Raw genomic sequence first — 15,218 nt, forward strand, 5'->3', positions numbered from 1 at the left:
CACCAGAAAGAAAATATCCTAATTACCAAAGAAAAAAAAAAGGTTTAATTCCTAAAATTTTGAAAGGGGTTTTCCGTTCTAATTAATCAGTTTGTTCAGTAAGAAGTGGATATAATATTATTACTGGGTCTCAGAGAAAGCAAGACTCCGTAAACAAGTCAAATTCAAACCATAAAATGGTTCAAGGACCCTTGGTAACATCCACCGCCTTTCCTCTCCATCTCAGTTCTATTCAAACCATAAAACGGTCTAAGGACATTGCTAGCTATTAGCATATTACCAAATAGGGTTGTGTTATTTGTCATATCCCCTTCCTACCCTCATTTCAGTGGGGGGGGGGGGGGGGGGGGGGGACGCGGTAGTGACCATTTCTTTTTACTACGTCAGCCCTTTTTATAAAAAAAAAAAAAAAAAAAAAAAAAAGAAAAAAAAAAGAAAAAAAAAGGAAAAGAATTGCTGGTGATAATTTTTCAGGTTCGGAAAATAATGGTAAAATGTTCCAAGGTGCCTTACTGAGTCACTTTAAGATGATATTTGCCCAAATCAACTCTAATTAATTGGTGTGCACCACTGTGCTAGGTTACAATAAGTTCGTTTTCATGATACGATGAAGTCCCGTGTGATGTTTGACTGCGTTGTGCACAGACGAAATCAAACCAAAAGACCCTCAGATTTTATATTATAGTAAGAATGTAAATATTTTATTTTTGCAGGAAAACAGAACCTAAGAATCAACAAATTTTGTGTAAGATAAAAGTCAGTTTTATGCAACTAAAGTGTATTGTTAGAACAATCTTTTCAACAGGTTTCTTGGGTGTTCGTTAACAAACATGTATGTTTGTAATTAACAGAAAATAATTTTCATGGTTCGTTCCGTTCGTTCGCGCACTTATTTTTAAGTGTCATTTGTTTATGACCATTAGATCAAACTTATTACTCACGATCAATTAAATCCGATCATTTTATTTCACTTAATCTAAACTTATAGTTGATATATTAACGGTCATATATATAAGTCCAAATGTACTTGTAAGCATCATAAGATTTAGATCAAACTGCATACGCCCAAAAATTACTTTAAAATAATAACTTGAGGTGAGTTGGTATTAATGATTGAATACCTTCATTTTCTTCCTCCTTTTATACCCTTGTTAAGCCCTTCTAACAAAGAAGCATTCCCAATTTATAAAATATATATTTATTCATTTAATTTTGAAAGCTTCCCAACAATAACACCTCAACTTTGGAACCAACCGGTCCAACCTTATATGATGGCTTGAGCGCAAGAAGGAAATACCAGATAAAGGCAACAATTGTGTTATGAAGAAGCAACTCAAATATCTCAATCTAACTGCAGCACTGTATCCAAATAGAGCAGCAATGTAAGTGTTGTTCACATTCCTCACTAAACCAAATAAAAATATTATGATTGAAATTCCCCCATGAAATGAAATGTATAAACTACAGGGGATAAAGGAATTAAACTCGTACTATGCAAAGGGGTAAAGGCAAAAAAAGATAAAAGAAGAACCCACGAATAAACAAACAAATAAAGCACTAAATTTCGTATGATGGAAGATTGCTGATCTTCCTTTAATACTAACTATGCTGAAGATGGCGCAGGACCTGAATCAACTGAGTAAAACTGCGCTGAAGATGGCGCTGACAACCCTTGATCATCAGGATCATTAAACAAAAGACGATCAGCGTCTTGTTCTCGCTGCGAGCTAGAACGACAGATATCCTCGATTCGACTTGTCACCTCTGCCATTGAAGGACGCTTATCGGGGTACTGAGCAGCACATTCAAGAGCTATCTGCAGGAGCTGAACCATTTCCTCCTCACCACTCTGGTACCTGAGAAGCTCGATGTCAAAGACCTCAGAAGTCCACTCCTCTCGAACAACAGACTGGACCCATCTTGGGAGGTCTACACCTTCCTCGCTTAGCAAAGCATGAGTGGGAGGCTTCCCTGTAAGCAGCTCCAAAAGCAGCACACCGAAGCTGTAGACATCTGCTTTTTGCGATACTTTGCGAGCATCTCTCACCTCCGGGGCACGATAACCATCAATGCGGTTGGGAGTATAGGTGGGGAGCGCAATACGCACAAGACCGAAGTCCGAGACACAAGCTTCATACGATCTGGTGAGGAGGATATTTGATGACTTGATGTTGCCATGGGAGATTGTTGGGCCATGCGAGTGTAGGAATGCAATCGCACGGGCAGCTCCAAGAGCAATGCTAGACCTGGTTTCCCAATTAAATGGAGTCCTCCCAGACCCTCTGTTTCCTGCAATGAAACAATGGGGAAACATATGAGATTAAAGGTAGTAAACCAGGCAAAGGACCCCCTCCATTTGTTATTTTCATTTCCTTGAGTCCTCATTTTTCTGTTATTTTCAACTGGAAGTCGCCAACCAGTTAACTGATAAATTGGTCATTCATCACCAGCATTGCAGTTACAGAAACACAATTCAATTGTGTATACACAAATCAGCCCTTCAGACAACTCAAAAGAATATTGAATTTTACAGAATAGTGTGTAAAAATTTTTGAACTCAAAGCAAGCACAATTCTACATGAAAGAATAGTATGTATGCACAATTGCAGCTGCATACAGACACAAAACCTTTTCCTCAAGAAATTCAAAAGAACGCCAACTATCTGACCATGAAAATTTGAAGTTCAGAACATTGATAATCCAACCAAAGTACTGTATGTCTGCATCTTTTCATACAAATAGTAAAGTTGAACCACTAGCAAGTAGGATGTGAATTTCCAACAAATTACAAACTGTAAAGTTTACATGGCAAATTATTTAGGAATTTGTCTCTAATAGGTTTAATTGTCCAGAACTCATGATAAACATAATAGTTCACGAACACAGATCCCATCAATTTCTCACAAATCCTAGGTCAGTTTTGGAGATGCATAACAAAAACATTGGAGGAGATGTAATGCAATAGATAGATACATGTATCGATCTATACTAACAATATAATGAAAATTACGAATAATCATTAGCAAAGTAAATTAACAATGGTATATTGCAGACACATGATAATAGGAAAACAGAAATGCCAGCATACCCACATAAAAAATAATAATAGTAAGTCTACAGTGATAGGAAGTAATGTCCCTAAAGAGTTGGCACAAAATAGACATAATCAAACCCACAACCATCAAATTGGCGAAAAAGGGAAGAAAGAAAGCAAATTATGACAGGAAATCGAAGAACGAAATGCTCACCATGCAAAAGAGCAGACAAGCTTCCCAAGGGCAAGCAATCATAAACAAGAAGTCTCTCCTCCCTGCTGTAATAATACGCCCTTAGTGGGACCAAATTGACATGAACCATCCTCCCAATCTCGTCGATCCTTTCCCTGAATTCCTTCTCCGACACAGTCACTTCCTTCAACCTCTTCACCACCACAGTCATCCCTGACTCCAAAGTGGCTTTATACGCCGTCCCGAAAGTCCCCTTCCCGAGTACCTCGGCGGATGCTCTCAACAAATCCTCCAAATCAAACTCCTTCCCCACATTCGCAAAGAACACCAAACTCTTACTTGCTCCATTCCTCACACTCCCTTTCGAATACTCAGCACTCGCACTCGTACTCTCGCTCTCCACCAGAGACTTCTCTCTCGGATTCTCGACCTCACCGCGCTTCGCCGCCGCCAAATCCTTCGAATCCGATTTCCCACGACTCTTCCTCTGACACAAAACGATCAAAACAACCACAAAGAGCGCGAAACCAACAAATGACCCGATCACAATCCCCGCAATCGCTCCACCGGACAACTTGTTCCGACTCCCAGGGCAGGCCTGCAATGGCTTCCCACAAAGTGAGTTGCCTTTAAAAGCGGTGGTGGGCTGAACCGAAAGCCGTTTCGGCACCGGCCCAGTTAACCGATTGAAAGAAACATTGAACTGAGCCAGAGGTCCGATATCAATGTCAGGAATCGACCCAGTGAGATTATTACTCTCTAGAAACAGAGTACCCAACTTGGTCAGATTGTTAATCCGAGGCGAAATCTCCCCGGAAAAATTATTGTTAGCGAGAATCAGACGCATCAGGCTCTTCATATCGTACATGAACCCCGGGATTTCACCGGAGAAGGAATTGTTCTGCAAAAACAGGTTCTGGAGGAGAGCGAGGTTGGCGAAGTCGGGGGGTATGCGCCCGGTGAGCGCGTTGGTGCGGAGCGAAAGCGTGGTGAGTTGGGTCAGGTTCCCGATTCCCAGAGGCAGTGGGCCCGCTAGGCCAGTCCCGGGGAGGCGCAGCTCGGTGACTCGCTCTTCCAGGCACGTGACGCCGGTCCAGTTGCACGGAGTCGCGTCCGTGAGGTTCCAGAGGAGCAAGCGTCCTTTCACGGCGCCACGGAGCGCCAGTAGAGCCGCCCTGTCCGATGCCAGATCGAAGGCTCCGCCGCTAGAAACACCGAAACAGATTGACACAACAAACAGCAACTGCAGTAGTTGCACTCCCTTCATTGTTCTTCTCGGACAAAGGAAAAGGGCAAAAAAACAGAGAGTCCCAACACTGTCTGTGAATTCTTACAACGAGAGGGAGACAGGGGTGGCCTGTGGCCAGGTGGTAGTTGGTGCGTTAGTTTTGTAGTAGTAAACCCTCGAAAACCCAAAGCGAGGGTTAAAAGCCCTCGTCTGTGTGTTGGCCGAGTCGTTGCCTTCTCCGTGGTTTTTTATTTTTCTGTGCACCTTTTTGACGTGTAAAATGGACAGTAGATGGGGACTGGCTCTGGCTGACTCTGATTAGTACGAGATCAAGGAAGGTTCTTCCCCGCGGGATTGGAATAATCCAATCGGATTTGATATTCCCACCGAAAATAAATATCAAAAGAAAATAATAAATGGGGTTTCGGCCTTCCTGGGGGCTCTCGTGAGCGGTGCTTTTCTATTTTCTTCTTTCTTTCTTTTTTTTTCTATTCATTGCGTCAGCTGCTAGCTGGAGCCTCTGTAAATTCCGCTTGCAAAATAGTTTCAGTTGGGACGGCTCCTCTCTTGTCAAATATGGAAACAGTCATTTAATTTGCCTAATACAAAAATAATATAAATACATCTCTTACATATTTTTTAAATATTTTATTTTTAAATTTATCATTAAATTTATAAATCTTATATTAAATTTTATAAATTTAATTATATAAAAATAAAATATATGTGTATCCTTTCTCCATAATTAATATGATAAGGTAAGTCAGATCATATCTCGTGAATAAAATAGGAAAATTATTTCACCATTAGCTGTCAGTAGGTCTTCCTCTTTACGCTAGGTTTTATGATAGGAAAGTAATTCCGTACCGTTACAAAGAAGAAGATGGCTATATATATAATATATATATATATATATATATTAGGAAAATGTTAAAAATTATATAAATTATGTTCCATTTGTTTCGACGTAAAATAATTTTTGTCGTAAAATATAAATAATTTTCAGAAAAAATAATTTTCTCAAAAATAATTTTCAGTGTTTGGTACACACGAAAAAAATCACAAAATACGAAAATACAATTGTCGTCGGAATCCGGCAACGTCCGATCGCCGTTGCAGGATTCCGATGAACATGTTTGGCCAGATCCAGTCGGATCAATGGCGGGGTCCGGTCAGATCCGGCCGGCTTCTGACCATGGCTGGATTCCAACCAGTTTTGGCCGGAATTTGGCATGCTGGCATCCGGTGACGGTGGCCGGAAGTCGCCGGAGTCCGGCGCCGTCAGCTTTCCAATGGCTGGAAGTTGCCGGATTCCAGCGCCGCCTGGATTACAACGATCGATCATTGTTGGATTCCGGTCATTGGATATCAAATATGCATGCAAGAACCAAGAGTTTAATTTCGAAAAACAATTTACGGTTTTTAAAACTATAAATCGCTTTCCAAAAATTAAAGAAGCTTTTACGGTCAAACCGAAAATGATTTTCGTTAACCATTATTTTCGCCCCTACCAAACACCGTAAAATGTCGAAATCATTTTCTAAAAATCATTTTATGCAGAAACAAACGGAGCATTAATGTTTTTTTACTTGTTAATTTTAATGGTCATACTTTTACATTCTAACTCGATAATTTTATGTTAAATTTATATGTCGTGTAAAAAATTATTGGTCCAAATGCATTTATAACCAATATATTTGAGGTTTCATCTTCATTAATTTCTTGAACGTACATAGTTATTTCGTTTCACATGTATCAAACAATTATCTGAGATAATTCCAAATAAATGTTATATATGTGAATTTCAAACTCCCAACCTATATTATATGAAATATTTATCAAAGTTCAACTTGTCATTTTAATTTTTTCTTTAAAAAATTTCAACACTTGAGTTGGTTGGTTATTTCAAGTCATGATATAACTTTAGGCATAAGTTTACAATTAAATTATGTTTTTTAACAAAACAAAAACGTGTATGAAACACTTTTGTCAGCTCATCTCGAACTGAAAAATGAAACTTCAACCTTTTTTTTTTTTTTTCTAATAAAAAAAGGTAGGCCAAAGGAAACTAACAATAAATATTTTAGCTGTGCGTGATTATAATAGCATTTGCCCATTAGAAGCTGTACAGAATGAGCCTAAACAGTGAAAATCACATACGCTCTATAAAGTCTAATTGGGCCATAGCATAACTCAGCCCATCATGACATCAACAAAACCCAAAAAAAAGCTAATAATAATATAATTGAATTATATTTGGAGAATCAAACTCGCAAGCTAATACATGTTCAAATGTCCAACCACATAAAAAAAATTTTGTTGAGGTCAATTACTTATGGCAACTTCTACCTTGTTGTTAGCTGTAGCAGCCTATATACCAACAAAGTACTTGTCCATAAGATGGCCGGCAAGAGTAACAAATTTTCAGCAACATTTTACAATATGTTGTACCTTGTTCCATGTACAAGTTCCTCAATTTTATCAACACAATACATTTAACTCCCTAAACAATGACATTGGGATGCACGCCTTCAAAGCAAAAGATTCAATTAAAGTAATTAATTAAGCTCAGGAAAAAAAAAAAAAAAAAAAAAGAAGAAGAAGAAGAAGAAGAAAAATCCAATTAAAGTGGGTTGCTATCGATGGAAAAGCAAAATAATCGGCTTCTTATAGAATATTATTTTTCTTTTACTTGAAATAAGTTGAAGAACACTCATCAATTCTTGTACAATTGAGAATTGTTTGTCAAAAACAAGTTCAACTGGCAGTTCAAGTTATTATTAATGCCCACACAACTTGTTAAATTAAGACTTGCACAAAAAGCTTAAGATGTTGATTATTTTAATTGAAAAGGGGATTGGGGGAGGTAAACCGTGGGAGTCAGGGTTTGAACTCACAATTTATGTTTTAATATTATGTTAAATTATCACTTATTTCAAAAGTTTAAACCGATAAAAAATGATAAATTTAATTATTTAATTAATACTTTAATATAACTTATGTAAATATAAACATTTTTGAACTATGAATTAAAGCTGCTCATGCAAGAAAGATTTTTTTTTTTTTTTCTTGATAAATTTCAAAAAGATCACCTTCTGTTTTGGTTGATTTTGATTTTAAAATATCGGTTTTCAATTTTTTGATTTTACTACCTCGTGTTATTCTACTTTTGCAATCCAACATGACAGAAAATAGTGTATTACGATAATAGAATAACACAAGACAGTGAAATATAAAATTAAAAATCGAGACTTTAAAATCAAATTTAACTATCAAGATATATATACATATTGATATTTTTCTTTACTTGTCTATTTGAAGTTGAACTACTCAATGATAAGTACTTAAGAAGTAGTGTTTACATTCCCTCGAAGCCTCATTGGTTCAGCCCTCATTATCTTCAATTTCGGTGCTACAGTCTAATTGTGATTCACCCTAAAGATGAGCTCAAAGGACGAGTTAATGATAGACAATTATAAAATTTACTTTCAATCAAATTAAGTGAGTAGATTATCACCCAAATGATCTTTAGTGAGCTTATTAATGCTCCGTTTATTTCGACGTAAAATAATTTATGTTGTATAAAATATTTTATGTTGTAAAATATTTTCAACAAAATTATTTTTCATATTCCATTTGGTCGGGCGTAAAATATTTTCTGTATTTTTCGGTGTGCCGAAATCTAGCCAGTACGACTTGAATCCAGCCAGTTTGTCGAAATCCGGCTGTACAATGCAAGATTTTGGCCACCTTCACCAGAATCTAGCCATTGCCATCGGATATCAACCTTCATTGCTAGAATTCGGTGAAAGTAGCCAGAATCCTGTCGGTCAGTGACAGAATCTCGTCACTTGTGATTTTTCATCGTTGGTGATTATTTCGTACGAGCCAAATGCCGAAAATTATTTTTAGGAAAATTATTTTTTTTGAAAAATAATTTCCATGTTAAAATCGTAAATTTTTTTACATCGAAACAAACGGAACATGATGCTGCTAGGTCCTTCTTTTTTCTTTTTTTTTTTTTTTAATTTGAGGAGATTGAGTAGTACTGTATAACCAAACTGCATAAGATTATGAGAAATGATCCTTACACTCATTTCTCACAACAGTCCCACAACAAGCTGACGTGGCTGGTAATATTTTATTATTTTTTTTGTTTTGTTTTGTTTTTGTTTTTGTAAAAAAGTAATAAAATATTACCAGCTACGTCAGCTTGTTGTGGGGCTGTTGTGAGAAATGAGTGTAGGAATCATTTCTCTAAGATTATTATTAGAGATATAATCTTTTGCCACCCCAAGACACAACTTTTGATCATCTTGCCTATGTGGTAAGGGTCCCTTAACTAATGATTCATTGCCACCTTTTTATACAACTTTTTACCATCTTGTCTATGTGGCAAGGTGGTCCCCTACTACTTTTTTTTTTTAAAGAAAAATAAAAATTGTCACGTGGACAAAAGTAAACACAACTAAAATAGTCAGAAGCTACTTTTGTCTTAGAGTGATAATGTATTATATCTCTTATTATTATCAATGTAACTGTTTATATATATATATATATATATATATATATATGATTGGAGTAACTGTTTATAATCGGTAAAAGGAAACTGTTTATTGAAAAATAAAAGAAAAGTTCTTACGGTAGTTTTGAGTACAATTTTATTATAAACTCCAAGTCCCAAGAAATAACACACGCTCTTCTGGATAGAGGGAGAAAAGAGCGGAGAATAGAAGAAAAAAGTAAGGGAGAAAAATGATTAGTGGGAAAAGATTGGGAAAGCCGTCATTGTCCGGTACAAAAGTGAAGCACCAATTGGTCGGTTAGAGATGCTTGTGGGCCATGCGCAATACATTTGCAGGGCCCAGCAGGCAGGAAAACCTGCTCAGCACGTTTACCACAAAAGGAAAAGGAGGAGACTATTTTATTTGTTTTTATCGCTTACAAAAAGATACCAAAGTGACGTGTCAACAGCTTGCTGGCTCAATGTTAAGTTACGGTGGTTTGTATTTGATTCCGTCACCGGTCACCTACCAATTGTTCCAACTTCCACGGTTTTATTCCTGATTATTATTATTATAGATCATTTTCTTAAAGACTAAACTTAGTTTGCAAACTCGCCTTGACCCCAGTGGATGAGCTGGAACTACTTCAGCTGTTAAGTTCAAACCAATAAACCGAAGAGTTTGTTGAGCATTGACTATTGCCCAAGGAGGAACTCTTTGATAAAAAAAAACTTATGTTTTCTAGAGGGAGAAGCTCTCGTTTTTCTTGAGAGAGTCTTTTTTGTCCCTCCCTAGTGTTTACCGGTGGAGGTTAGTTTTTTCTCTCAGTCATTAAGGCTACAGAGCTTTGTTTCCCAGTGAATTCGGTGATGGTTGATCTTCTCCTACCTTTTGAGCTATGATGGTTTGTGTTTTCTTGGGCTTGTTTGGCAAAGAACAGAACAAAGTAGTATGTTGTTAATTTTAGAATTAGTAAAAAGTGATGATGTGATATAAAATAAAAAGAATTTGTATAAAAAAGTGAAGAAAAAAAAATTGTATTGTAGTGAATTTTTTTTATTTGAATAGTAATAAAAAATTATTGATGTGATATAAAAAGTGATAATGTTTTGATGTTGATTGTTATTGAAAATTTGAAAAAGTGAAAAAAGAAAAAAAGAAAAAAAAATACATCTACAGTAGTGTCCACTACTCTGTAATGTTCCAGCACTTAACTTGTTTTTCTTTCTTTGGTTCAGGCAAGAAGACTCAACTCAAGAAGCTCAAGTTGGGGGAGTGGCTGACTTTTTATGTCGTCGTCGGAGTGCACTGGCCGGGGTTTTTCACTGTTTTTTCTTTGAATTTTTGAAGCCAGATCTGTACACGTCCGCTGACTTTTGCTAGACATGCACCACCTAGCCGTGTTCCCTGTCGTCGTCCGCACCCGCTACCGGAAGCACAGGTTAAGTCAGTTGTTGGAGCTCAACGCGTGGTCTTCACGCGCCAGAGAGCCTTTTGCTATTTGAAGCGTGTGACGATCACGCTATGCATTTTCTGGCCGTGCATGGTGGGAGATGGTGTCTACGGTGTCCGATCTGCAACGGGGTGCAACCGGTGACTGCACGTGTCCTTCACGTGCCGCCATCTCCGGCGAAGTCAACTATGTCTCCATTGCCGGCGGCTTGTTTTGAGTGTTTTTCTGCATTGTGTTTATATATATTTTTGTCTCTATTTCACAATCTACCGATTGGTAGCTGCTTTAAGTTAGGTTTTTTCCTAATTTTTTGGGTAGAGATTCTTTATCTCTAATTTACAGCTATGGGCTTTGGGCTCTGATGTCTTGTCATTGGGCGTTGTGGTTGTACTTGGTGCTCTTGTTCTTTGTATTGTTTCTTTGGTTGTATAACCCATTTGGGAATTATTTCATAAAAATGAAAAAGAAGGCATTGTTTCAAAAAAAAAAAAAAAAAAAAGAGGAAGGAACTCTCTGGTGTTTCATGATGGTTTTTCCCCACCTGACAAATTGGTAATCACGGCTCTTTAGTTGTTAGAGGCCTTTAACCAGGCCAAAACTCAGCACAACCCTGTGGCAGTCACAACGATGAGGTCCAACCTGACATGGCAGAAACCACATTTGGAATGGCTTAAAGTGAACTGAAATGCAGCTTGACAAGGTGTCCAAGTAGATGGGGTGGGAGTGCTGGTTCGTGATGAAGAGGGTAACTGTGTTGCAGCTTTGGCTAACATCACTGATCCCACTACCACCGAGGCTTTAGTAGTGTGGAGGGCAGTCTTGTTATGCTAGGATTTGGGGTTCACACGGTTTGTGCTGGAAGGTGATTTTAAGATTGTAGTTTCGGCAATTCATGCGACTATTCCATGCTTAGTAGCTATGGTCATATCGTTGATGATATCCGTAATCGGTTGAAGGATTTTCCACAAGCTGCGGTGCGATACACGGGTAGAGATGCAAACCAAGCTGCACATTTGCTGGCTAAGTCTTCCCTTAAGTTCTTGATTGATTGTGTTTGGATGGAGGAGACTCCCTCTTATTTCCAAAGTACTGTTAACTGAAGAACACGGCTATTCTCGCTCATCATTGAATGAGATATTTCTTTCCTAAAAAAAAAAAAAAAAATCATAGTTTGCAATCACTTATTACTTATTAGGGACGATAATAATCATTCAATATAAAATCGGCTCTATCAAAATATATATCTATATAAAATTGGCATACATTTATATCAACAATGTTATAAAATGAATTAGTGCTAACCAATTTAGCCAGTGTACGTACAGCACATATCTAACAGTGTCATCGATCATGTCATTCAATTCCTATGTACATTTTTTTACTGAATAATTAGGTAACAATAGGAAGTAGACAAATTGTCTGTTATTTTATTTATTATTATTTTTAATTTTTAATTTGATAGATTAAGACTTGAATTTATGCCTATTTTATATTCCAGACTTCTATCAACATTTTCAGTCAAAAAAGATTGTGAAGATATAATTATACTCCTAATTATAATAATAATAAGTCAGAAAAAAAAAAGAAAAAAAAAAAAAAGAAAAAGAAAAAAAGAAAGTTAGACTAGGTTTTAAGCTTTGGACATAAGCTTGAAATTTTGGGTTTGCCCGGGCAAATTAATTTTGTTCGAACGAACATGTGATAGTTGCATTAAATTAAATGTCAAATCTCACATATATATTTGCACGTATAAACTTCTATTCGTTTGAACAATATATATTTCGTTCAAAATGACTTGACAGATTAAATCTTGATTGTTTGTTCTCACTTACCGCTCTGCATGGCATGGACACATAGAGATGCCATCTCGTTCGAACAACCTTCCTCATATTCGAATCTTATGCCCTATTTATTTCGGCGTAAAATGATTTCGGCATTTTACGATGTTTGATAGGGGCGAAAATAATAGTCAACGAAAATCATTTTCAGTTTGACCGTAAAAGTTTATTTAATTTTTAGAAAACTATTTACGGTTTTTAAAACCGTAAATCGTTTTCCTAAATTAAACTCTTTGTCCTTACACGTATGTTTGATATCCGATTTTTAGAATTTAGCAATTGTCGGTCGTTGGAATCCAACCGGCACCGGAATCCAGTCATCGACGTTAGATGCCGACGAACCAGATTTCGGCCAAGCCGGCCGGATCTGGATGGATCCGGCCATTGATCGGGCCGGATCTGGCCAAAACGGTCGGATATGACTTGATCCGGTTGGATCTGAAAGTTTCTAGCTGAAATCTGGCCATTTTGGCCGGATCCGGTCAAACTTTTTCGTCGGAATCAGGCAACGGCGACCGGACTTTGCCGAATTCCTGCGGCATTTGCCAAACTCACATTTTTGTATTTTGTAATTTTTTTGTGCGAACCAAACACCGAAAAATATTTTCAAAAAAATTATCTTTTTCTGAAAATGATTTCATCAAAATTATTTTACGGTAAAAATAATTTTACGTCAGTTTTGACGGAGAATTAGTCGTCTGATCTCACTTGGCCGCGTGTTGCACTTCCACGTTCAAATTATTTAAAGATCGACACCCAACTTTAATATTGTACTATCAAATGCATACAAGTCTCACTACACCTTAATTTATTTTTCTTTTCATTTCCATCACAATATACATTTCTCTCTAATTTCTATTTCCTTATTATTTTTATTGAGCAGGGTATTATACCCGTTGTTAGGGGGGTGGCTCCACGTCTCCACCCCCCTTTGGTCAAAGTCAAGGTGCTACTCTCTAATTTCTTCAAAAAAAAATTATGGATGGGCTGGGTCCAACACAACCATATTTTCATTTTAGGTTTTTTAAAAAAATATTATTTTATTCGAGAAGTATAACTGTATAATCATAATTTCACACCTATTTTTGACGAAAATTCTGATAGAGGTCTCAAATTTAAAATGGGCCTAAACTTATTTCTAGATTTTGATTGACAGATGTTTTTGCAACAGGCTTTTAACAAGGCCCAATGTGTTAATTAAGACCCGATCCATTCAAATATTGGCCCGCAAGCACATTATTCTGCCAGGAAATCAACTTCAGTACACACGGAATCGCTTACATTTTACAATTTACATCATCTACTATTATTCTCAAACAATCTTTTATGCTCATGCTAAGTTCGAGTCTTGGGAGTTCAGAGCTTGCTAGTGATGTTGATGTTTCTAACTCTCGACGACTTCTGGGTTGCATCTTTTGGGACAATAATAGTCAGAACGCCATTCTCCACCTGGGCCTTAATCTGATCCGCCTTTACATTCTCCGGCAGCTCAATTTCCCGAGAAAATCCTCCTTTTCCGGTGCCTCTCTCAGCCACGTGCCAAACGGTATCTTTTGCATGGGGCTCCTCTTTCCCACCTTCTCCTTTTATGTGCAAAATGTTACCATCCTCTATCTGTACCTTTATATCGTCTTTGCTGAAACCTATTCACATAAATTTGATCAATCCATAAAACCCATCAAAACAATGCAAGAATCACCCAATTACCAAAACTTAAACCCATCAAAAAGTTGAAATTTTTTGAGAAACCCACAAGCGATTCCACTCTGTTTTAATGTAAAAAACTAAGAGGAAAATGGAGAGATATTTGCTAAAAGAAGAAAACTCAATTAGTAAAATTGGTTAGTCCTAAAGCATACAAAACTTCCACTTGGTAATACATGAAATTAAACAATAACAGAACCGATTAACGAAATATTTCAATCCAGTTGAGAGAAGGAGAAACAGAAAGTGGGTGGTACCTGGGACGTTAATCTTGAAGATGTGGGCAGTAGGAGATTCGAGCCAGTCCATGAGGGCCGTTGATCCAGACCATTCTCGGAAGATCGGAGGGCTCCAGAAGAGGCGCCTAAAAGGGTACCCAAATACACCATCAGCCATAGTGATTGTGATGTTAGCCTGCTCTTTAGCTCCCTTCATTCTGTTTGTTATATATTGTTTTGGTTATTAATCTTCTAGCAGTGATCCGAGCGAATCCAGAAGGTTCTGTGGGGCTTATCAACTGTGTCCTCTTTCTTTTCTTTTTTTTTTTTTTTTTTTTTTTTTTTTTTTTTTTTTTATCCCTTCTCCAACATAGGAGTTTCGAGAGGATGATGATTGAGGAATCATACTCTACAGCCGGCACCACCGTGCCCAGTGTGATTTTTAGAACTGTGTAGGCCTTTCTAGCCATTCCGTCGTCTTCTTCTAGTGTAGAAGCCTAGAAGGATTTGATCCATGGTATATTGAACGACCCAAAAAAAAAAAAAAAAAAAAAAAAAAAATCAGTTAAATTAATTCAGATATATGATTTGGGAAAGGAGTAATTTTACTCATAGACGGTTATAGAATTTCGTATAATTGGAATGAGGAGGAAGTGAAAATCTCTTTTAGATAAATAAAAGCTTGCAACAAAAAAAAAAAAAACAAAAAGAGTAATGCTATATAGTATTGATATACGATTGCCATATAAGTAGGATGTCATGAAACTAAAAATTAGCCATTTTTCCTTTTTAAATGCGTTGATCCAAAGATTAATTTTCATTATCACATCATCAAGTTGTATGGCAGTCGTATAACAGTCTACTAAATAGTTTTACTCAAATAACAATAAGGAGAAATTGTATTTAGTAGACTGTTATATAACTGTGATGATGTGGCAGTAAAAATCAATCATTTATTTTTATTTTTAAAAAGTCTTTACTGATCCAAAAAATAATTTTTATTGATACATCATCCTAGTTTTATAATAGTTGTATAGTAATTTAC

The 15,218-nt window shown here is 36.8% G+C and overlaps 2 protein-coding genes across 2 annotated transcripts; both read right to left on the bottom strand.

The window, feature by feature from the left end:
• Positions 1-1,370: 1,370 nt before the first annotated feature.
• On the bottom strand, positions 1,371-4,681 carry LOC133859421 (probable inactive receptor kinase At5g16590). The gene is made up of 2 exons (XM_062294821.1): positions 3,249-4,681; positions 1,371-2,289 (listed from the first exon to the last, which is right to left on the bottom strand). The coding sequence occupies exons 1-2, from the start codon at positions 4,492-4,494 to the stop codon at positions 1,604-1,606; spliced, it is 1,932 nt and encodes a 643-aa protein (XP_062150805.1). The 5' UTR covers positions 4,495-4,681; the 3' UTR covers positions 1,371-1,603.
• An 8,782-nt stretch (positions 4,682-13,463) lies between these two features.
• Positions 13,464-14,490, bottom strand: LOC133861318 (15.7 kDa heat shock protein, peroxisomal). The gene is made up of 2 exons (XM_062297069.1): positions 14,213-14,490; positions 13,464-13,894 (listed from the first exon to the last, which is right to left on the bottom strand). The coding sequence occupies exons 1-2, from the start codon at positions 14,388-14,390 to the stop codon at positions 13,608-13,610; spliced, it is 465 nt and encodes a 154-aa protein (XP_062153053.1). The 5' UTR covers positions 14,391-14,490; the 3' UTR covers positions 13,464-13,607.
• Positions 14,491-15,218: the final 728 nt, after the last annotated feature.

The sequence above is a fragment of the Alnus glutinosa genome, chromosome 2 (assembly GCF_958979055.1).
Source record: "Alnus glutinosa chromosome 2, dhAlnGlut1.1, whole genome shotgun sequence".
In the NCBI taxonomy this organism is placed as follows: Eukaryota; Viridiplantae; Streptophyta; class Magnoliopsida; order Fagales; family Betulaceae; genus Alnus; species Alnus glutinosa.

Bases quoted from the DNA above. Each gene is read 5' to 3' on its own strand.
- LOC133859421 (XM_062294821.1), bottom strand. From the start codon at position 4,494: ATGAAGGGAGTGCAACTACTGCAGTTGCTGTTTGTTGTGTCAATCTGT. The intron at 2,290-3,248 runs GTGAGCATTTCG...GTTTCATTGCAG, and splicing joins CTTGTCTGCTCTTTTGCATG to GAAACAGAGGGTCTGGGAGG.
- LOC133861318 (XM_062297069.1), bottom strand. From the start codon at position 14,390: ATGAAGGGAGCTAAAGAGCAGGCTAACATCACAATCACTATGGCTGAT. The intron at 13,895-14,212 runs GTACCACCCACT...TTATGTGAATAG, and splicing joins CTTCAAGATTAACGTCCCAG to GTTTCAGCAAAGACGATATA.